General features: G+C 50.8%; 1 protein-coding gene across 35 annotated transcripts in view; it reads right to left on the bottom strand.

The window, feature by feature from the left end:
• ERI3 (ERI1 exoribonuclease family member 3) overlaps nt 1–24400 on the bottom strand; it is a 126646-nt gene that overhangs the window by 70206 nt on the left and 32040 nt on the right. For 33 of the 35 annotated variants that reach the window (XR_011503435.1, XM_070510079.1, XM_044770625.2 and 30 more), the window contains 2 exons: nt 18083–18142; nt 13696–13787 (listed from right to left, as the gene is read on the bottom strand). Coding sequence is in view for 34 of the 35 variants with exons in the window: in XM_070510079.1 (XP_070366180.1) it covers nt 13696–13787; nt 18083–18142 (152 nt within the window). In the remaining variant the exon portion in view is untranslated. Of the gene's footprint in view, nt 1–13695; nt 13788–18082; nt 18143–19143; nt 19340–19859; nt 19955–24400 lie in introns of those variants that run through there. The other 2 variants (XM_070510089.1, XM_070510088.1) reach the window with 2 other exon arrangements.

Below are 24400 nucleotides of genomic sequence, written 5' to 3'. Positions count from 1 at the left end.
GCACTGCTCCGATCAGCAGTGTCTGATCTGGCAGCGACCCGCTGTGCAGGGGGCAAATGACATTTAATTTCCTCTTGGTTTCCCTATGGTACAGACGAAAGGCCGTCACCTGCGTCTGGGTCTGGCAGCACAGCTGGACGTGTTCCCAGACATGCCGCTCTGGAGAGTTCCCAAACAGAAACCAGAACACAGGCGGGTGCAGAGGGACGCCCCACAGGCCAGGCTACCAGTCCTCCCAGAGAAAACCAACCTCAAATCCCCACTGCCAAGCAGTTGCTTGAAGCCTCCAAAAGGCACTGGACGTGTATATAGCACCTCCCTGCTCCACTGCTTTTTGCCCACTTGCCAACTATCTCTACTCCCACATGGAGCCCACACAAATGACCACATAAAGCACACAAGTGCCACAAGCACCCCGTGGAACAGTATAACATGCACCTCCCCAGTGACACAAATACTCCATGAAATCAAATAACTTGTAACTCCCCAGCCCCTCGCTAGTGAAACAATAAGACAAGTATCCCTCCAGAGTCCCTCCCAGGGCAATTCTTCCAGGAAAAGGGCACAGTGCCCCACCTGTTGTGACTGCGCTAAGTGCTGGAACTGCCACCAGGACCTGGCCAGAGCTCTCTTTCCCAGATAGAACAGCAGACGCCTCAGCAGGGACTGGGTAGGGAGAGGAGGGTGAGCAGGGGACCGGAGGTTTCCAGGGCACTTTGGTCAGTGTTTCAGCTGATGAGCTCTTCTCTTTTTGGCCAGGGAAATCAGGAGCTCCTTAGCAGTTGGAGCTGTCTCCAAGATTCCTCGCTCATCCCCTACTTCAGTCACCACCTGGCCTGTGGCCACCTTGACCCTTTGCCTGGGCTGCCTTTGTGTGGCCTACAATGCCCTCTGGAGGCTCCATGGAGAGGCATCCTGCAAGCGTTCAGGATCTGGGACGCAGTCTGACCTCTGCTCCAATACATTCAAGGACACAGCTGTTCCCCTTACCTCCTGGCTGGTTTCCTCTGCTCTGATCCCAGCTAACTCGGACTCCTTCAAGACATGTAAGCACCTGGCCTAAAAAGAGTCACACTTCTGGGTGGGCATTAGAACAGGTAGTGGCTTGAGCTTTAATATTTTGTCTAAAAAAAAAAAGATTACTGCTAAAAAATACTACCCATTCAATCTGTCTACTGTGCTCCTCTGGGTTCTCATAGCATTTGTTTTGCATCTTTGTAGTGTTCTCATATTCTACCTTTCTTGGCCTGTAACTAGTTATGCATGTGCTGCTCTTTCTGTCCTGATCACCAGGCGGTCCCTACAGTCCCCAGCACAGTACTTACTGAGCCCAGAGCAGCTCTAACAGGGGCTAACTTCAGGCTTCTTCCTGGAATGCCAGGACATGCGGTGGTTAGCAGCTTCAGTGGCAGTTTCCAACAGTATCCCTTGGAAGGGACGAGCTGCAGTGTAGGGTAGCTGACATTTACAAGAAAGTCCTAGCGAAGACGTGTGGCACATGCCACTCTTAAATCAACAAATGGGACATACCTGCTACCATCATCAATCATGTAAATTGATCTCCAGGGGACCAAAGAGACTTTTCCACCTGGCCAATCTTTGGGCAAAATGCAGCATATTCCAATTGGAAATATCACTCATTAGAAGTTTCCAAACCCTGAATGTGGGACCATGAGAACATACGATGATGCTCATCAGCTGAGTACTCAAGGGTCTGTCCCCTTGTAGGGAGTCACTAGTCCCACAATTCTGCTCATAGGATTGGAAATGGGTGAAGCCCTTTGGCCCTGTCAACCAAGCCCAGTGCTTGGGCCTCCTTCTCCTGCCAGCTTTGGGGAGGGCAGGGGATTGTGCTCCTCCTAGCTAAAGCCACTTGTTAATAGGCCCTAGATTCCCTTATCCCTGGGGAAAGGAAGGTAGCAATGAGCCCTCTCCCTCTCCCGGGCAGACACACATGCCTCCCAGCAGGGCCAGGGAGGAGAGCCATTAGTGTGTGCCTCAGCAGACAATGGGGAGGAGAAGTCTCCAGAGCAAAGGACAACTGCAGCAATTAGAATGCAGGGAGGTTCAGAAGCTATTTAACTGGGTGACCCCCGAGGTCGCTGCATCTGACTCCCATCCCTGGATAAATATTGTATGAGAGGGGAGGGGGGCAAGTGAGAGAGCCATCGGAGTGCCGCTCCTCCTTCCACTCCTTTCCCCACCCTACACAGCCGCCTCCAGCCACACACTCCAGGAACATTATTTACAGCCCTGACAGTCAGAGCAATCACTCTGCTAACCAAGAGGGAATGGACAAAGTCGACTTACCAAAAATTGACTATGGCAATTGAAGAAGAAACCAGGGCTAGCGGGGGAAGGGAGCTGAGCCAACACTGAGATGCAAGGCTTCCCCCACATTCTGGGTCCAGCTGGAGCAAATACTCTCTGTCACCCCAAAACCACTGGCAGATGAAGCTGGTACCAACTGGCAGAGAGTAAATCAGAAATGGAGCATCCTTTCGCCTTTTGGGGGTCCTGTAATGGAAAAACTCCTGGATCTCATCACTACCCAGGTGTTCCTTAGTAAAGACAGGAGTCCCAGCTACCTGCCCAGAGAAAGTGGGACTAGCCACGTGCCAGTTAGCCAGCTGGTCCCGTAGCCGACCTAGTGCAAAAGGCCATGAGCAGGAAAGTCAGACACAGCAAAAAGGGGTCAGGGTGGGGGAAGAGGAGGAGAGCATCTGAGTGCGGGCTGCGCCTCAGCCCCCACATGTGCCGCTCCTCCAGTCCTGCTCTAATGCACCCTGACATGCCTCTGAAGACAGAGAGCTGTTTGCAGTCAGCACCGTGATTTGTTAGTAATTATTTCCATGGTGTCACATTGCTGTCACTCTGTTAACAAAGAGACAGGCTGCCTCGGGCTGCCTGCAAGAAAGAATTGCAGAGAAAAAGGCCTGTCAGGCTCCCGGGATTCACTGGGCTGGCTGGCTTTCTTCCCCTAACCAACATCCTTGCAGGCTTTGGAAGAAACAGTTTTACAGAACTATCAAGCCTGAGTCGTGTCACCCTTTAGCCAGGGACACTGAGAATTTATCCCACTCACTCATAGCCGCCCTTCTCAAAGCCCTACAGAGCTGAGCTCCCAGAGTCCACAGATCGTTCAGGTACAGGCCACTATGCCAGTCACGGCCTTGAGTTCCCTGGCCTTCATCTCCCAAGACCCCTGCTCCCCGACTCTTCTTCCTCACTCAGGTGTTTGCAGTCTCTCATGTGCTCTTAGGAGCCTGACAAAAGAAACCTATTTCAGACCAAACTGAAGCAGCCACTCCACCGGCATGGATGGTGCTTAGGGAGAATATGATGGCAGGGCATCTCCCCTCCCTAAATCTGCCAACCACAGTGCAGGACCAAGGTGTTCAGCTGCCAACACCCCTGTAGCCTCCAGGTGCCTGCACACCTGCGAGGAGATCCCCACAGAGCTGCCCTGCCATTCCCAGTGCCCGGATCAGCGCGGCATCCGCACTAGGAGAACCGGTGGTTTGCTTTAGCACAAAGTAATGTCTCCATTACCCTGGCTGGGAATTAGAGGACAGATTGGCAAGCGCTGACAAAACAGAGGTCACTCACCTTACAGGCATGGAAAGTTGGAGATTAATTCTGTCCTCTCACAGAGGGAATCAGACTGCTGGATAGTGAAGGGGAAGTACCAATACTGAGAAACCCTTTCACTGCCAAGCAGCAGCAGCAGCAGCTAAGACAGACCAAAGCCCACAAGCCCTAGAGAGGCCCTGTCAAGGTGGCAAGGGCCACTGCCGCCTAGCTCCTGCAGAATCCCACAGGATAGAGGAGCCTGAACAAGACTAAAGATTCTTCTGGCATCAGGGTCCAGAAGGCAGAGGGCAGTGCTAGCTGCATGCACTGGAATGTAAACTCCACGAAGGCAGGATACTTTGGAAGTTTTCTCTCTTTGTCCACTGCTATATCCTTAATACCTAGAATAGTGCAAGGCATACAACGGGTATTCAAGAGGCATCTGCTGAAAGAATAAGTAAATGGGTCAGTACGGCTCAAAGGCCACTTCCTCAGGTCTGGAATCAGCTTCTCACTGTCATACGAGTTCAGAGAAGAGGGAGGTCAGCGCGGATTCCAGAAGAGACAGTGAAGACTACACATCCAAGGGACTGCAATGAGGTTTTAAAATATGAGGGGGATTGAGATAAGCTCATAAGCCTAGGGAGATTCTCATATCAGATTGAACCTTCACATACTCACTCAAACAAGCATGTACTCAAGGACTAAAGAAGGCAGGTAGTCCAACAAGAGGAGGATAGACTGCAGCACAGTAATACAATGGAATACTGCCAGCAATAAAAAGGCTGAACTAATACATACAGTCTTAATGGAGGACTCTCTTGTATGTTATGTTGAGCAAAGGAAGTCAGATACAAAAGAGTACTTCTTGTGTGATTCCATTTATATGAAAGCGAAGAACAAGCAAAATTACCTGAAAGTAAAAGAAGTCAGAACAGTAGTTACCTGGCGGGGGCGGGGGAACATTATTGACTGGGAAGGGGCACAAGGGAACTTTCTGGGATGAAGCAAAAGGTTCCTTTTCTTGATCTGGGTGGTGGTCACACAGGTGTACACTTGCATAAAAATATACCGACCTGTACACTTTACATTTGTATACTTTATGCATCCTCCTGTACCTATTGCATACCTTGATTTCGAAAAAGATGACAAAAAAGAAAGTTGTGCTCAAGAGTCACACAAAGAGCTTCAAGAAACTCTGATCTAAACTGTATCTCACCCATAGGAAAATATTGTCCAGGAGCAACAGAGGCTCCTTCTCCCTGGAGTTCGAGGGACAAGCCCTCCAGCCTTCACTCTCTATTGCCAGATGACAGAGGGGCCCAAGCAAGTGGCCAAGGCCTGGGAAGGTCCAAAAAGGTTCAAAACACAAAGGAGTGCAGCCCAAGTTCTAGGCCTCGAAGGCCATGGCCCGGTGGGAGCCCACATGTTGCCTCTATTCTGTACCAGGCCCACTCTGGGGAAGCAGAGATGGATCACATGGTCAAGCCATGCCCCCAGCTACCTCTGAGGCTCTCTGAAGCAGCCTGTCTGTCAGAGTCTGCCACAGAGCATAGAACCAGACTTCCAGAGACTGCCCCGAAGAGCCACAGAGGCAGGAGCAATTTGTCCTCCCGCCACGCTGGGCAGAGACTGGCTGAGCTACCCCAACTCTGGGCTACGGCAAAGGTCTCAGTGCCTACAGCCCTCCTGCCAGCAAGACGGAGGCGGTGATAAGAGCCTCATAGGTGGTCAAGGGAAGCTCCATATATAAGTCCAGGGTCCAGAGTCTAGGCAGCAACACTTGCCTCAGGACCAGTTAGGCAGTGAAGAGCTGGCCAGTCAGCAGCTCTGCAGCAGGCCAAAGCGCGAGGCTCCCGCTGACATCAACACCTCAAAGCCTGACCAGTTACTACGCAATGTCTTTATCTTTTATCAGGGTTTTGACTGAGCAAAACTTCCATTCCAGGGGTTCCTATAATCACTAAAGTGCTTTAAACCCTCTGACACCTTCCCAGGAGACGAGGACATGAGGCTGCCACTGGAGTCCCACCCTTTAGCCTAGAAGCGGCAGAAGGTAGAGCAGCAGAGGCTCTGTCTGCAGGGAGGGGTGTGCTGTTGACCTGACAGCAGAGCTTCTCTCCAGTGTCCCTCCAGGCCCAAAGTCCTTCCAGAGCAGACGAACTTCCCAAACTCAGGCTCTGAGCGAAGGACGCAGGCAAGCTGTCTGTCGAGCTGCAGCTCCAGGACCACATGGGGAAGAGTGGGAAGGGAGCACAGGCCAGGAACCAGGACCCTCCTCGGGCTCCAGAGAAACCTGCTCCTGCCCTAAGGCCTGCACCTAGGAAACAGATAATCCCCAGCCAAGCCCACAATCGGGAGCCCCTTTACTGCCAGTTCTAGGCCCCAGGCCACGTGCAGGAGGGGCTCCCGCATTTGAGAGAGTAGGCTGGCTCCAGAGGCATGTGAGCTCTCAGGTGGAGGCGGGGCACCGCTCACTCCTCTGAGCCGGGGAACTCGCGGCCCAAGGAGCTGTCAGGCTAACGAGGCTACCCCACTACCACTCCATCTGAGCGTGGCAGGCTGCGCCGCACGACTGGCTTCAGGTGGCTCTTCTTTAATTAATGGCATCCCAGGCTCTGCAGGGAGCTTCACCCCACAATGAATGGCCCTCTCTCATTAGAGGCAGGCCTGCCATGATGTATTCAGGGCGAGGGCCAGGATTCATTTCCCTGTCTGTGGGTTGGGGCTGGGAGGGAGGGAAGAGGCAGCAGGGAGAGATTTATATCGAGTGACTTGGATTAGCTGCAGCTGAAACATGACCCCATCAACTCAAGCTGCCTTCTTGGGGCTAACCCGATGCACCTCTGCTGACGAGAGGGCTCTAGGGAAGCTGAAAGGAGGGCAGAAGGTCTGGTTCTCATTCTATCTGGGCTTAGGCTGCAGCTTGAGGCCCAGAATTCCTATACAACCTCCAGAACCCCTTCCCCACCCCACAGACACACTTCGTGTGCACCAGGAACCTGGTCTGACTCTGAGCCCATCTTGCCGCTTTGGGGCTAGGAAGCTGACCCATTGGCCTCATAGCTACAGGAGTGAGGCCCTGAGCAGGGCTGTCAGCTGGCTCTCCTGCTTTCTATAGGAAACATCCTCACTCCTTACCTCAGAGAATGAGTCCACAACATGGTAGTGCCCCATATCTGCTGTTTGGGCAAGACCCAAGTATGCTCTGCCACAGGGCATCTCAGACCTCAGGCCAACCAGCACCAGCGAAAAGGCAGGCATCAGTCTGACATAAAAACATGCCGTCAGCCATCACCTCCATATGGTGACCCATTAGGCTGAACCTCACCTGCAGGGTGGGGAGATTCTGAAGGATACTACTCTCCTTTCCTCCACCTTCCCCTGGCGCCACCTCACAGGGAGCAGGAGACTGAGCGGGGGAACTGGGGTCTTCTGGCAAAAAGGAAAATGTGGGCCATCGGTTGTCCATGTTTCCAATGTACTTTTCACAGACTTAGAAAGAGGGCCACCTGCACTCTGCCAGTCACACATGGCTTTAGACCTAAGAGCTAGATAGGTTCAGGCCAGCAGCAAACAGCACATGGCCCTATGAACTCCCCCTGCAAATCCCACTAAACTCGATGTTCAGTTTTGCTTGTGCCTGGAAGAAAAATCATGCATCAGAGCCTGCCCTCTGATACCTTCAGTCCCCTTAGAATGCTCAGCTCACTAAGAGAGCTGGAGGGTGGACCCTCACCTGCCCCTGCCAACCAATCAGAAGGTTGCTTTGCAGGCCTGCTGTGTCCCTAGGAGGGCCAGGGCAGAATGCCTCTCGTCCGTACACACAGCCACTCCATGTCATCCATGCTTCTCTCTGGCCCTTGAGGAGGAGCATTCATATACTCTTCCTTCCCTACTCAGAAAGAGATGTAGCTCAGTTCCGCTTTGCTAAGCCCTATTTGGCAATGTGTCTAAACACATGCAAACTTAATTAGCTCAGGAGGGGAGCCCAAGCGCTTGCAGTGACAGATAAAAGTATCGGGAAATGAGACAAGTCAGGACTGCCAGGGAGTTCTTCCTCAAGCCCCTTCCCCCAGCAGGCTGCTAATCAAAGGTGATGCAGTTCAGTGCTGAGACCAACTGGTATACCCCTGGGCAAGGGACAAGGCTCTCGTGAGCTTAGTGACACGATGAGATGCCCCAGAGGCTTTCAAACATCCTACGGGACAAAGGGGTCCAAAGTGACAGTGGCAGCGGTATCCTTAAAACAGATCTGAGGATTCGTTCATTTGTAGCTCAGCAAGGAAGCTCTGAGAAGGCCCCAAATCATCCCTCACCACACCTCATGGCCAACCACACCCGCATATCAAAATGAACCTAACAGTCCAGACCTCCACCAACACCAGCTCAGGTACCAGCAGCCTAGGGTGTCAGAACATCCCCAGGCTCTGCCACTCAGTGCAAACAAAGGAGAGAAGGAAGGGCATTGCCACCACAGCACAAAGCCATGGGCTGTGAAGGACAGAAGCAGATGGCCAGATGGCATAGTGGTTAAAGACATGAGTTCTAGAGTCAGAACGCCCAAGTTCAAATCCCTGCCCAGCCACTAACTGGCTGTGTGCCCTTGACAACTTACTGACTTCTCTGGGCCCCAGTTTCCTCATTTGTTTAAAAAAAACAAGGTTATAAAAAGAACTTATTTCACAGGATTGTGGTAAGAATTAAATGAGACAATGGAGAAATAGCACAGCAGGACTCCTGGTATGTAACGTGTGCTCAATAAATGCTGGCTATCTTTATCATCCAAGGTAAACTTTCTGGAGCAATCCCAGCCCTCAGTCCTGGAGGCACAGATCTCTCAGAAAAAGCCCTGCACGGCTCCTAGGACCAAACTCCTCCTCCAGGGGCCAAGCCCTTGGGCCATCTCACCCAGTTCCCACCACAGAAGGCCCATTACACAGGACCTGCAGGGCCGCTGGTGAGAAAATCCAGGAGCTTCTTGACATTGACAGCATAGTTCTCTAACCTCCCACACTCAGGCTGGTGCAGGAAGGGTCACGATTTCTTCTTCTTTTCCATTCTCCCTGAATCTACCCATATGACTCCTGTCATTCCTCCTGAGCAGGGATTCCACAGGCCCACTCCAGTACTTCATTGTCATTTATTCAGCAAATACTTATTGAACTACCACAGGTAAGCATTGTCTGAGGGTTACAATGGTGCTCACAATCTAGTGAAAGAGACAGACAAGTAGAGGTAGCTACAATACAGTTTCATGTGTGAAGAAGTACATGTGCTCCAGGAACACACAGGAAAGCGCCTAGAGAAAGATGTTAAGAGAGATCCTTAGGAATTGGCCAGCTGGAGAATCTGGCTGGGATGGAGGGTAGGGGAATGCATACAGAGTAATGAGAGATGAGGCTAGAGAAGTAAGCCTGAGCCTTGAAAGCCGCAATAAACAGTGTGACTTTGCCTTGAGGGCAAGGGGAAGCCTTGAAGGGTGTTAAGCAGGGGTGTGACGTAATCTGCTACAATTAGGAGAATGGGCTAGAAGAAGCAAGACTGGAGTCAAAGAGACCAATTAGAAGACTTTCGTAGTAATCCAAGAAGAATGTGTTGACCTTAACTAGGGCAGTGGTGGCGGGGATGGAGAGAAGGCAATGACTCTGAGAAACCTCTGGGAGGAAGAATCAACAGGATTTGGCAATTAATTGGTTGTGGCTAGGGAAAGGAATCAAGGATGACACTCAGGTTTCTGACAGAACTACTGACTACAGTCATCTGTCACTTAACGATGGGGATACATTCTGAGAAATGCACCGCTGGGTGATTTTGTTACTATACACCTAGGCTATACGGTACTAATCTTATGGGACTACTGTCATACATGGGGTCTGTCATTGACTGAAACATCATTACGCAGCCCATGACTGTAGATGGTACCAGTCATTATTTGAAGGAATGTTGGAGGACAAGGTGTTGGGAGAAAGATAACACCTGAGCTTTAAGGGGTCTGTGGACATCCAGGTGGAGACATATAATACAGGGCTGGATATGAATGCCTGGAGTCCAGATGCCACATGGAGCAGATTTCTTTTCTCCAGTGGGATCTCTGCTGCCATGTCAGTTCCCATTTCTCAGTTGGAGAAAGAGGATGGAAGACCTCAGCATACAGAGGACATCTGAAGCTACGGCAAAATACATGATCACTCTGGAAAGTGTGAGTGTGCAGAATAAAAAAAAAACTGCTAGGACAGAGATCAAAGAAACACTAACATTTAAGAAACACCAAATTTAAGAAAAAAGTAAGGAAAGAAGCATCTTCAAAGAGACTGTGAAGGAAAAGCCAGAGAAACAGGAGACATAAGAAAAACAAAGGTAAAAGGTGTTTAAAGACAGACGAAGTGGTCGACTCTGGTGAATGATGCCAAGAGGGTACAGACTGACCCCCAGCAAGCGTGTCACTGACCCTCCCTTTCAGCCATTGCCTACACCCCCCAACAGGATAGTCACTACCCCACAGTGCTCTCCCAGGTATGTGGTCCATCATGATGGGACTTCCCTTCAGGTCACAGCAGTCTCTGCTCTTCAATAGTCTTGGCCACTTGACTGCAGCCCTGAAGTTACCCTTGGTAGCCCCTGTTGAGTGCATGCCCCCAAATCAAACAGTGAGTGGGATAATCTGAGCAAGAAATCTTTTGATCTCCACATTTTCTAAAACCTGAAGTGCTCTGGGTCCACATCTGCACAACACCAACAGAGGGGTGTGGTATGCACACCTCACAAGGAAAATACGAAAAACCCTCAAGCCAAATGCCAGCCCAGCATTCACCCGTTCAACCTCCAGTGGGAGGAAAACCCCTTCCAAAGCCGAGTCTGAGCCTAGGTGAGGGTCCTCTCAACTGACTCTGAGCAGCCCCTGGACCTGGCCCCACCAGAGCAGTGTCTGATTATCCTGACCCCCTCCAAAGAGCCTCTTCCCAGACTGCACTGAGGGCCAGGTCCTCCCTTCATGTCACTCTTCCCTACCCCTGCCCCCAACCCTACCCCTACTCCGAGTCTTTCTTTCTTCCTGATCTGCTCCTCTTCTCAGATCCACAGGCCACTGGGAAAGCCGCTGGTCCATCTTCTCAGCCACTCTGAGAGTGGCTGTACAGATCTTCAAGCTACAGGCTAAAATAAAATCTAAGCTCCTCAAGGGTGGCACCTGTGCAGGTGTCACTCCTCACTCTGCACCAGCCCTACCTTCCCACCATATCAAAGATGGACCCCCTTTCCAAAGACATTCCCTGCCTGGGTAAACAGAGAAGAAAGTTGGTGAAAGTACACCAAACTCCACAAGGAGCTTCAAGAAACACCAGGTAAAGAAAACGAAAAGTGGGGAAGGCAAGCCGACCAAGGGCCAAAGCCACAACGTGTCACTTCTTAAACAGTTTAGAGGAAAATTAAATCGGCACCCACTAAATTGAAACCCACCTTAGCAGGATCTGTGGCTATAACATCAAAGCCCACGTAAACCTGGAGTATCAACTCATCCGGCTTTAACAAAAGATGGACACAAAATGATGTTGTCAGGGTGGGAGCAGGTTTCTTTTCTCCAGTGGGATTCCTGCTGCCACTTCAGTCCCCATTTCTCAGTGCCTCACTAATCAGGCCCTTTCCAACAAAAGTGATGTGAAGCTGGCTGGGGGAGGGGGCTGGGAGGGAAGGGAAGGACAGCAATGAGAAGGAGCTATGGCTCCAGGAAACTAGAGCGGGAAATGAAAATATTTGCTGAATTCTTTAGACTTAGTTAAATCTGAAAACGGATGTCAAAATAAGAGGTAAGCCACACACTAACAAGTTGTGGGTGTCAATTTAACACCACCCTTGTCAGGCTCATCAGCAGCCTTTACCAGGCGCATAAAAAGGTGATGGCTCTGATGAGAGCCATCTGATGAGAGGTTCCAGGAACACGGATAAGCTGTGCACTGTCACGCGGCACTACTTAGGTTTCCTCTCTGGCTGTTTTTATTTTGTTACACATTTAATTAAGAGCCTTCCCAGCAGTTGCGGAGTCCTGCTTCTAAAAGGCAGCCACAGAGCTCTCCTCCCCCAGCCTCTGCCACCTGACATCTGCCTCCTCCCTGCACACTCTTTTTCAGAGCTTTACTGGCCTTCCCAATGCAAACCCAAACCAGCCTCCAAAGGCTGCCCGTATCATCTCTTTTGGAAGCTACACGGTCTGAGAATTCAATTCTGTCTAGCTATGAGTCTTTACCAATTTGAGCCTCAGTTTTTAATTTTGCTTTTTCATCTATAAAAGGGAGATACCACCTCCTACCAGAGAAGGTAGTTAGGAGGACTGAATGAGATAAGGTATGTGCTCACTAAAATTTGGTTTCCTTTCATATATGCTTGGATTCCAAAACCCAATCCCTCTTCTTGATTACATCATTTCTTGTGAAAATGCACGGCGGCCTCCTGAGGTACCAAAATCTGTCCAGGGCCCAGCATGCCAAGGGCTGAACTGGTGCTGCAGGCCAGACCCAAAGATGACGACGCCCTCTGAAATTCCCTCTCCTTCTCATGGAGAAACCAACTCCAAGCTGCGGAGGCCCAGCCAGACAGTCCCCAACCTCACAGGAAGGTTTTCATATACACATATATGTACACGCCATTCACAGGTAACGCAGAATATTCAGAAATGCGGATGTTGGGAACATGAGCATGCCAAAGAGAGAAAACCACTGCAAGAGTGGGAGTCCTCGGAGGCTACCTGGAGGAACTGGGCCTCTTGATAGGGCCACATGAGCCCCAGAACTGTCTGTTATCAGCCTGAACCCTGTCCTGCCCCGAATGGCTCCTCCTGTGCTGCAGAGCTCCACGTAAGTCCCTTACCGCTTCCAGTGCTCAAAGCTGCCCAGGATGCCGTAAACAAGAGCAACAGCCTTCCTCCTCCTCCTCCCCTTCTCCATGGACCCCTCCTCTGATTCATATCTGCTTCCAGGCGTGGCCTCTATCATTTCCCTGACAAATGAGTATCATCTGGGAGCAGAGAGAGCCTCTGAAGTTCTGGGAGCTATGTGTATACAAGCCTGGAGGTGTGCAGTGTGTGCACATGCCCTAAGGGACGCGGGAGATGAGGTGTGTGGGAGTTTATGTGATCTGGGCTTGTTCTTCCTCCTTTCTCACCTAAGGAGTTGGTGTCCAACAGCAGGCTTGACACCCACCTGGGCACATAACTTCACCTCAATGCTCAGCATCCAAAAGGCATAAAAAGGACTTTGGTGAGGAGACAATGACTGATTTGGCAGGAAATGTCACTCCAGAGCCACTACTCCCCACGCCACCCCCACCAACACCCCACCCTATGCTCAAAAGCACACACACACGCACACAGAATGCTTGCTGCTGCCTTCAGTCACAAAGAACACAGAGGTATCGATTCTATCAATCCTCAGCAAACACTGCCCCCTCCACCTCCACCCCCCTTTAGGTCCCTGGGGGCTGTTTGAAGCCAGGTATCCAAGAGGATAGACAAGAGGCAGAAGCGTCAACCCAGCAAAGGAACCAGTTCTGTCTCCCATAGCTGGGGCAGGATCAGGAGACAAAGGAGAAAAAGCAGTGGGGACAAAGGAGGAAAGAGGAGGCTGGTGACTTGGGCAGCTGTCTGGAAGCAGCCCTCTCTCATCCCAATACTGGTGCTCAGATGGATCACAGGGCCTTGTATCCCAGATAAGAGGGCAGCAATAGTATATGTTAAGAGAAGGGTTGCCTGGGTTTGAATCCTGGCTCTGTGTGTTCTTGGACAAATTACTTAACCTTTCTGTGCTTTAATTAAAGACTCTCTTTTATCTCCTTCCTTCCAGGGCAATAACATGTAGCCCCACAACTGGAAGGGCTGTCCTGAGCAGCGAGACCCAGCAACGGCAGGAAGGCCCCAACAAGAGCAGTTCCGGTAGAGTCGTTGGCCTGCCCACTTCCTGGTCCAGGGCAGAAGGCAGGGCCCCCAGGCCTCTCCTCGCCTGGCCGCCCCAAAGATCCAGGGACTCCCTGACCCAGCTGCCCTGTCGGCTTGGACATTTAAGCCTATGAAAGGCAAGCCCTGGTCCCACAGATTCCCAGCCCTTCCAGCAAAGCAGCCCTTCTCATACTCACATGACTTTCAAGTCCCAGTCTCCACAGGTGACAAAAATTGACTTGACGTTTGGATCTAAGAGGCCTTCCTTCGCCATCCACTCATCGACCCTCTGAAAAGTACACAACAAGAACAGATGAGATTTTCCTTTTTTTTTTTTTCCCCTGAGTCTGTGAAGAGTCACAACAGTGAAACGCAGATAAGCTGCTGGTAATCAGAGGAGGAGAAAAATGTAATCTTAGCCAGCCACGGCTCCACTCTGGGCTCTCAGCCCGGGCTCAGAACTGTGGGGCGCTTGCAGGAAGACCCCTGCAGGAAGAGCACGGAAGCCCAGGTGTGCGGGGGAGGGCACCGTCCAGTCCCCTGTGGCCCGTCCCCTTATCCTCTCCTGGTTAAGGGTTCAAATTCAGCAGAATCTTTTGAAGGCTGAGCTCAATTCCCAGGCAGGGAAAGAAGCTGCTCCTAAACACTTTAAGCCTTCCTTTCCCTTCATCCCTTTGGTTGGTTTTATTCTTGGCACCCACACTGGAAATACAAACACTAAAATCAGTATATAACGAGAGAATGACACAAAGAATCCAGGCAGCACTGACTGCTTTTCAGAAGATCCCAGACAGGTGCAGGAGCGCCGCAGATCACACCACTGCTCCACTCACACAGGGGGATTATTTTTAAAGGCGAGATTGCACAGTAGCTAGACATGCAGGATCGAAAGTCAGACATATCTGAGTTCTAACCTCGGCTCTTCCACATCTTGGCTGTATCCCTGATGGGAAGTCATTTAAAAGTCATTTAACCCCTCTGAACTTCAGTCTCCTTCATCTATAAAACGAGGTAGGATGACTAACCTTACAGGGTTGTTTTGAGAATTCTATGTGATAATGCATTAACTGTCTACCACAAAACAGACAGTGGGCTGAGAAGGGGAGAAAGACAGATCATCACAATACGATATAATAGATGCAGCAATGGAGAAGTGACCTGAATCCTCGAGGACCAAGAGGAGGAAGTGGCTAGCTCTACCTTTCACAGGGAAAGGAGTCAGAAAGGCTTCATAAAGAACATAACTGAACTAGGGGCCTGGTAGTGGGGTTTGTTTGACAGGTGGAACCTAGGAAAGGATACTCCAGGCAGAGACAAAGGCACAGGGACGATCATTTTGTATTTGAGAAGCAAGTGTCTGTTTAATGTCTGCCTTCCTCACCAGACTAAGCACCACGAAGGCAGGGACTCTCCCGTCTCATTCACTGTCTTAATCCCCAACCCAGCCCAGCATCTTCTCAATAGATATTTGCTGATTGATTGAAATAGGAGTAGGGAGTAATGTGACCGAAGTCCACATGGTGTAGAAAGGAGGGACAGGAATGGAGGCTGGGGGACTAGGTTAGGCCAGACTGTGATGGGTCTTGTATGCCCAGCAGGTAATGGAGAGCCCATGGAAATCGTGAAGTCAGATTACTTCTAGCTGGCGTAGGATGGCTTCCTGGACACCTCAGAGATCCTGGAGGCCTGGCCCATATTGGAGCAGTCCTTGAGCAGCGCCAAGGATCCTATCTAGTTCCATGGCTACAGCCGTCCTATCTCCCGGAACACCAGAACTGCTCCCCAGTGCCAGACGATGCCCACCCTCTTCACAGTCTACACACCAGAGAATCCTCCTTAGCCTGAGGGGCTCCCCAGCAGCTGAATTCTCGACCTTCCACTCCTGAATGGTTTGTCTCCCCAGCCACTCTAATCCAACCCTTTGTATGAACACACACAGACACATACCCACACCCACACATGCACGCACATGCACACACACGCATGCACATCCTTTCCCCAGGGTCACCTACAGAAAATAAGGCAGACTTTGCATAAGAAAAGAGGTAAGGCAAACCTGGAGTTCCCCAAGTCAGTTAACACTCTGGCTCACTGGCCTTAAATCCCCAAGTGCCCCACCTGCTATGGGGGCTCCCCAATGCCCCAACTCCTGCACAGTGGTCCTGGAAAAGAAATCAGAACAGGACAGGACTGTCAGGAGCCAATGGCCAGCAAGACCAAGCCTTCATCATAAGGAGCACCCAGTACTCACTGGGGTCCTTGGAAGCTCAGGGCGCAGGCCATTCAGTCATGCAGCAGATATTCAGTGAGCATCTTCTAACACGGGCTTGTCCAGGAAGTGATACTACATTTGGAATCAGACCTGTCCTTTTCCTTCCCTTCGCTGCTTGAATGGATAAAGAGTTCGAGGAACCACCAAGAAAACCCCTGTCAGCTGGGCCAGCCCTCCCAGCTACCGAAGGCCCAGAGGAGCCCAGCCTGAGCCCTACTTAGAACAAGTGAGTCAGACAAGCATCTAGCTGGCTGCCTGCTCAGGGCCTTGGTTAGGACAAGAAGTTAGCTCTTTAGTTCTTTTTTTTTTTTATTCTTCTGCCCAAAGCCCCCCAGTCCATAGTTATATATTTTAGTTGTGAGTGCCTCTGGTTGTGCTATGTGGGATGCCGCCTCAAGGTGGCCTGATGAGTGGTGCCATGTCCACGCCCAGGGTCTGAACCGGCAAAACCCTGGGCCGGCGAAACCCTGAGCCACTGACACCCTGGGCCGCCGAAGCGGAGCGTGTGAACTTAACCACTCAGCAACGGGGCCAGCCCCGAGTTCTTTAGTTCTATAACCAACTAAGGGCCAATCGGCAAAGCAGAGCCCAGTCTGGTCTCTTTGTCCTGTCAGAGACTCCCTGTTCAGGCTGATACCAAGAATATTCCCTCTTCAGCCATAAAGTATGCTGAAGCAGCAGAAAGCAGCTTCCTGGGAATCCTTTGAGCATCCTGCTCCAGGGCTGGCCTGGGGTCAGCAGGAGGAAGTCTCCTGAAGACCCTATCTCCCTCTCAATTGGCACCACTGAGGGGAAAAAACCCATAACCTCACAGCCTTGATTTGGTGCTGGCTAGAGCAGCATTTTCCTCTTAGGATCCCAGCCCAAGACATTCCAGGGAAAAGCTGCCTGTCCTCTGGCCTCCAACAGGGGCCAGGCCCTGGCTGAGGATGCCGGCTGGGACACAGGGAAGGACGGGTGCCCTCTTTCTCCTTGAGTCTGGTCCTGTAGGGAGTAGTCCATGCTGAGGAGCCACCTGTCATAGGAGGGAATCTCCCCTCAAAAAAAGAGGGTCAGTGGGGCTGGGAGACACCTCAGAGCTCATCTTATCTTCTCCGAGTCTATTGCAGGACCCCTAACCCCGAGCCCACCCAGAGCCCAGGCGCGCACTCTCCAGGGTCAGGGAGCACACTCTGGCACAGGGTGAGCTGAAACCTGTCTCTCTGGCCCTGACTCCATCCTGAGGAGCCCCAGCAAATTCAGTCTGCTTTTCTCTCCCCCATGGGACAGGCCCTTGGCTAAATAGAGAGTTCTTCCTTCCTCTCCCTGCCACCACCCTACTTCCTGTAGGCTGACTACCTCCAATGCAGACGTGCCCTGCTAGCCCCCCGACACTCTGCTTTCTCCTGTGCTTTGATGGAGCTGAGCTTCAGGTTCACTGGTCTTAAAAGTAAAGAAAGCACCTCAGGAGATCCACAGGCTTTTTCTCTTCTCTCCTTCTCCTAGAGAGAAGGGAGTGGGAGGGGGACCTTCCCCCTCTCTGGACAGCCCCCCTCCCGCCCCCCACCTCCACCTACGAGCGGAAGGGGCTGGGAGACAAGCTGAGGCCAAGCACTGCCCTTCCTTACTCCCTCAGGCTGGAGCACAAGAAGCAGCATCTTAACCTTTTCCAGTTCCCCCGAGGAGAACATCCTAGAAGTGTGGTCTCTGCCAAGGGTTCTAAAGCCTTTAATTTGATTTCCCTCACATAGGCAATTGTTGTAATTATTCTGATTAGGAATCATTACCCAGTGCAGCCTCTGCACCCCTGACAGGCACAATGCATCCAGCGGCAAGCTGCAGTGGGGCAGGCGGGCCCAGCCGCACCTCCTGGAGGAGCTGACAGCAAACAAAAGCCATCGATGGGGAGTTCTGGGTGAGTTAATGAAGTGCTCACATGCCACAAGAAGCCAACACTGAAGCTAAACAAAAACACCTCCAGTCCCCGGGGCTAGTCCCACAGTGCCACAGCTCAGCTTCCCCACTCCCCAGCCAGCCCGGCGAAGGCTGCCCCGAGCCGGCCAGCACCGGGCCACGGGCCAGGAGGGCTGGGGGCCCTCCACCCGACTCCTGGCAGCACTCGGACATCTTGTCAGTAACCCTGACGGGAACAGCTGGAGATGACAGATCAATGGTTCAATACTCTCAACAGCATGTCACTGATGTGACAGCAAATGTTATTCTAATCAAGCCATAATCATAGTCAAATTACACGGCTACATCCTCAGGAGGGGAGAGAGAGAAAGGCAGCAGGAAGGGGTCAGAGGTCAGGAATTAAAGGTCACTCAACCTACCTCTAGCACTTGCTGCAGGCTTGGCTGACCATCCACCATGGCTTGAATAATCCCGGTAAGCTGAAAGGAAAGAGAAATAGCCGATGGGTGGACCACCAGGGCACAGGGACTCAAAGCTCGACTGGATCCTTTTCTTTCTGTTTTTCTCCTTCTACGTAAAAGACACTGACCTGCACTGCTTTAGGCTCAGAACCTGACAGAAGCCTTGGGAATCAAGTCCCAGGACACAATGTGAACTTCCCCCCACAATCTCCTGCCCTGAGATGGGGATACATAGCTACACGCTGACCACAGGTGTTTCTCATACCTATTTCAGCCTTTATTTTGGGGGGGGGAAAGAAAGATTTTATGTATCTTTTGTATTCACTAGGCTCAATAACTCTCCACAAATTACAGTCTAAAGTAAATTCACCTCCAAGCTTCACAGAAGTTCCTGTAGAACTTGAGGAATTCTCACACCAGACAGGCATACTTGGTTTCAAGTCCACCCCTTCTCTGGGCCTCGAGGTCCAGCATTTCCCCTCCAACATCAGTGAAGGGCCAGGGGAGCCCCACAGGCATCCACCTTGCACACCTTGGCCCTCAATACCCACGGGCCAAGCGGGAAACAGGCACCTTTAACTGATGGGGAAACTCAGACAAAAAGGCCTAATTTACAAACCCGATCTAGAGGATTTCTGACTCACAGGCCTATGCTCCCCACAGCTGAGGCCTAGGTTTAAACAAGCTTGTTGCTTTGCTTGTTTTGTTTTGAAGTGAAAATATCCCTCAAGCACAGACCAAGACAGACTGCCTCCAGGACCGGAGGCAGGAGGCCCCATCCACAGACCTGGACCAGCTGGAAATCACCAAGCCCAATGTGCCCCTGGCTACTCCCAGAGAGAGTAGCATCTCAGGCTTGCTGGGAAACTTTTTTTTTTAAGTGTTGGGGGGGGGGATTAAACTCCAATTAAACTATAATTACATTTAATGAATACCAAATACCCAACTCACAGAAACCGCTGGCTCTAAGAGGGAGGGTTGTTTTCTCATAGCAACTTACAAGGAATGGTAATACACACCTTTTAGGGAAGAAATTTTCATTTTAAGAACGCTGAGTTCCTCTAGGTGGGTTTCTGTAGTTCATCAAGTCATTATTAGGTGGTATTTTAAGGAAGTGTAAGGACACAGCCACTCTATTTTATATTCCAGAAACTGTTTTTATATTAATCTGTATTTTAATTGGGTAACAGCTGCTGCCTACAGACTTCCCATGGTCTAAAAGGAAAATAAATTAGAAAGATTAACTACACTGTTGTTTCGCAAGGCTTTAACCCACAGCATGCCCACCCGGCTGGCACCTCCACACCCTTTCCTTGCTTGGGAGACCAAAGAACTGCCCAGTAGAGGGAGGGCCTGAGCCAAAGACAGGAAAAGATGGTCCACTGAGGGCTGGAGGGGATGGGAAGGGCCCCAGGTCAGCAGCTGTAACCTTGGAGTGCTAAGACTCCTCCTTTTATTTAGTCAGCAACTATTGATGGGCCCCATTCTAGGAACCAGGGATCCAGCAGTGAAGAAAAACATGAAAATCCTGCCCTCATGGAATCCGCATTCTTCTTGGCAGCTCCCTCCTATGCCCAGCCCAGCTAGCACCCAGAGCCTGTACATCTTCCAGAGCCACACACTGAGTGGGCAGTTGCCCTGTGTTTTATCTCAGGCATGTAGGGACCAGAGTCCAGAGCAGGCTCACTGCCAACTCCAGGTCCAACATCCAGATGACTGACCATGGCCCACGTACCCACCACTGCCCTTTCTGGCCCATCTTCTCTCCTGCTTAGTTCTTCCAGGGCCAAGCCATGTCCTCAAGCTTGGAGCTGGGGCTTAGCGTCAGGACTATCCTGGAAAACACAGAGCCACTCTTACTTCTTGGAAAGCTCCAGGGCCTGCATGCCAGCCTTGTGTCTGGTCTGAGTTTCCTGGGGCAAGGTTACCTCTACTCCTTCACTTGGTTCCCACCAAGGGTCACTCAGATAGTCTGAACACCAAAAGGCTTCCAGAAAGTCTCCCTCACACACACCAATGGCACCCTTGCCAGAACCCTCCCTCCTTGAGATGGGACTGAGGTCAGCCTCTGTGTACCCCACCAGCACCTGCTCTGGGTCCTAGGAAAATCGCTGATGTGGGGAGAGAAAATCACTACACCAAAAAGGGAAACAAGAGCGCTGCTCTGCAGGATCTCTCGCTACAGACTAGGCCCACCTCTTCCATCCTGGGCTCCAGGATCCTAGGGCTTTCTCGCACTCTGCTCCAGAGGTCAGTAATCCTAGGGTCATCAGCTTAGGAGGAGGAGCCTAGTGAGCTCAGCTCCCTGTCTCCAAGCTTCCCAGACGACCTGTGGTCCAGCAAGACATGGCTTACAGCTGAGTTCCTAAAGGACTTGAACTCAACATCCAGAGTCACAGAGGCTTGAGCTATTGGTTCAACTAGAAGCATCCTTTCATGCTCACTCCCCTCTATTAATCCCTCCAAGGATGGATCACTTCTTATCAGTCTGCCAAGGCACTGGCTGAAGTGGTGAAATTAAGAAAGTTAGTCCCTGTACCTGATACTGACTACCTCTAAGATAACTGTAAGACCTATACTAGAAGCTGTGAGGGAGAGAGACAATTTAATAAAATAAATACCGGGAAGTTCTGCCTCAGGCATAACTTAAATCCTTCATGCTGCAGTTTAAGCCCATTCCCACTTGGGTTAATATACGTTTGTAAAAAGCTTTCACATCCTCACAATGACAGGTACTAGAGCAAAGCCAAGTATTATTAAGCTGAGAACCAGGGCTCACAGGCTAAACAGAGCTCAGAGACCTTAACCACTTCCAGCAGGAGAGGTGAGAGGAAGAATTAATGTGTGCTCTGTGGCTCCTTTCACTGAGGGATTACAGATTAACTCCCGCATCTCCAGGCAGGAAACCACAAGGTGAGGGGCTTTTGACTCTGACTGATAACATGGCTGGTTCCTCAGATCCCCCACCCACACATGCACTTTGTCCAGGAACGAGCTGGCCTCACCATAAACACGAGCAACTACAGGAAGCAGCCCAGGACACTCAGTGCCAATAGCATGTCAGCATCCAGCGCTTTCTCCTTTCACCGTTTATCTCCCACACAATCGTATTCTGACACCAAGACAGTTTGTTGATTACATAAGCACTTGTTTCTGGTGTGCAATCTGATAATCAGACCCGCTCTTTCTCCTCAGACAAAGAGACCAATAAATCTCACCCTTTCTAAGTACAGGTGCAAGACAAGGCCTTTACTGGCATTTAGCAAAACAGGTATTTTTTCTAGTTTTTTTCACAAGAATGACAACAAGAAAAAAGACTGCACATGGTCAGGGACTGTGCGGCAGCCTAGCTGCTAGAGACAGAGATCCGAGGGGTGGGAGCAGATCCCAGAGGTGGAAGGGAAAGAGCTTGGGAAGGAACGGAACACATCCTATCCTTTCTCTGTCAGAACCACATCTCCAGACAGACTATGAACCGGAACTAAGAAAGGACCTCAAGAAGGCTGACAACATGTTCATTACACAGAGCAGTGAGTGTCCACATGTGGGCTACAGACTCACTCCAGGCAGAATCCCTCTTCCTGCTGCTCAGCACTGACCCTTTCTCCCCACACAAGCATGTGCCCCTGTGTGTGCTCATGTGTGTCGTGTGTGTATGAGCATGCATACACACACATGTATAGATGCGTGCACACACAGACACACACATAGGCTAGGATTCTTAAGGACTTCTTGTGCACGAGAGAAAATCCTACCAGAGGAGCTGCTTCAGTGCAATCTGAAGGTTTGGGCTGTTCCCAAATTTACTAATGAGAGATTCCCTCTGGCTAGAACGACCTCCATCCCTACCCCCAAAGGCAGCTACTGCCAGGTTGGATGAGGTCTCAGAACAATGGCCCCCGTTCTGCGCGTTACATTCCATCTGGTGTGGAGACAAGGCATTATTTAGATGATCTGAGGTCTTCCAAAGACGACTTTACTTACTCAAAAGAGCAAGTCAGCAGTACAGTTTCTCTGCGGTAAGGCAAGGTGTGGTTGAATAACTCTTTGACAATATTCATTCAAGGAACGCGTATTAAGTGTTTACTTGGTACCAGGCCCTAACAATAGGACAGAGATGGATCAGGTCTAGTTTCTGTCCTCAAGGAACTCACAGTCTACTGGGGAGACAAATAAATAATTACAGTATAATGTATCTGATTGGTGCTATGTTGGGGTGAGCATGTGCAGCGTGGGGCTCAGGGAAGGCTTCCCAGAGAAGGTGACCTTTATCAGAGTCCTGGAGGACAAGTAGGGGCCAGGGGGAGGAGAGTAGGCGCAGGGTACAGGCAGAAGAACCCTCACATGCAGAGGCGACCTTTGGGTAAGGGCAGTGAGGCAGAGATGAAGCAGGGAGATATGGGGCTGGACAAAAAGGCAGGCACCAGGTCTGGGAGAGTTTTGAGCTCTGGAAGCCTGAGACAAAATTGTAGACTCAGTGTCTGCAGTACAGCCATACGCTTCATCTTTACTTTCCGAACAGGCTTCATAACAAGGATCCCAACACTACCATGCCTACTACCCTCCAAATGATGTATGTATGTCCTTGAGTGAAACTTAGGAAAAAAAACAAGGAAACATAGCTTTCATCATGGTCTCACAATGCCTCCACCCCTCCCCGCAAAAAGCAGCAGTAGCAGCCCTGCTCTGAAAAAGACCCCTTTCCCCAATCCTCTCCAGCACCCACTCCTGCCAGGGGCTGAGCTCCCAAAGCGCTCTATTCCATCCATAAACAGGTAGCAACCTTTCCAAAATTTGGGCCTGCCTGTCTACACCAGGCAGCTGAGCAGAAGCTGGAGCACCCAAGGGGGAGTCTGCACACAGAGAGGAGGAAGAGAAGGACAAGAGGACACTACACTTTCAGGCCAGTGGAGGGCTCAGGCGACTGGCTGGTTTAAGGGAAGTCTTCCCTTCCCTTCCTGTAAGGAAGAGGATTTTCGTCATCACTAAAATGGTGATTTTTCAAAAGGGGCAAAAAGGACAAATTAGCGCCCCCTGGTGGTATAGGTAATTCCCAGGGGAAAAAGGAAAAAAATCCGTAAACCCCAGGGGGAGCAAGAACCTCAACATCATTCACTGGAACAACAAAAGGCTTGAGAGACTAAACACCTTGGCAGTTGGATGCCTGTAACAAAAGGCCACAGGGTCAGGCGGCAAACACTGGCATCAAGCCCCGGAGTGATTCTTGGGACCTCATATCTGGACTAAGTCAGCCTCAGAGCCCACTGAACCAGCCCCCCAAGTAGCAGGCAGGCCCTTCCCCAGCCTTCCTCCACACCAAGGAGATTATTTTGGGATTACTCAAGAACTTCTTTCCTCCTATTTGACTCATATATAGACAGTAGGTCTCTAAATGATGGCACAAAGTCTCTAATGTACTTGAGACCCAAATTCTTAAAAGATTCCAGAAACACTCATGTTTTCCCATCACCTTTGCAACACACATACTTGACCCATGATTCCACTACAACCTGTGGCCACCACAGAGTGCATAACACAACACATCACAGGGGAAAGCAGCCACAGAAGGCTTCTCCACACAGCCCTGAGAGCCAGAACTCTTCAGGGGTACCGCCTCTCTGCCAAAGGCTCTTTTGAGCAAGCACCAAGATCTCCAGTTAGTCCCAGTTTCAAAATCTGTAAAATGGGGCCAATACTAACCTGCTGGCAAGGTGACCAAGTACAGTACCAGCCTAGAATAAGGACATTTCAGCCTTGTCAAGGCTGTCCTCATATCCGACTTGGACTGCCCTTCTCTTTCCTCTGTGATAGAATTGTGCTTCCCACAAACTCAACCAATGCTTCACACACAGGACCACTTTGCTCAAGGACTGAAAAACATCACCAAAACGTAAGAAAGCCTGAACATAACTTATCCTTCCAAGAAGCTGAAATCTTCACCTCTTGCCAAGGGGCCCTATTGAAATGGAAGTGAAAAGAAGCTGAGCCCCAGAAGCACCTTCCTGCTCCTGGACAACAAGAGTCTGGTCACCAGGAAGGGTAGGGATGACAAGAAAGGGAAAATATTGGGGAGGCTGGGACAGATTGTGCCACTGCTTTCCCTGGGTCCCCAATGATCACAGTGGCCCAGGTGAAGTGGCAGACTTTATAAAAAGCCACCTGCTGGGTCTAATGTACACCTGCCTTAATTGCTGTTAAGACCTAAGCTTTCCCTATGCGACCTCTATAGAGCATCAGTGATCAAAAAGCTCCTGTCCCAGCAGCCCTTGCTGCCTG

This window comes from Equus asinus, chromosome 5, assembly GCF_041296235.1.
Source record: "Equus asinus isolate D_3611 breed Donkey chromosome 5, EquAss-T2T_v2, whole genome shotgun sequence".
Lineage (NCBI taxonomy): Eukaryota > Metazoa > Chordata > Mammalia > Perissodactyla > Equidae > Equus > Equus asinus.
Note: the sequence above shows the minus strand (reverse complement) of the source record. Positions and strands in the feature narration are given on the sequence as shown.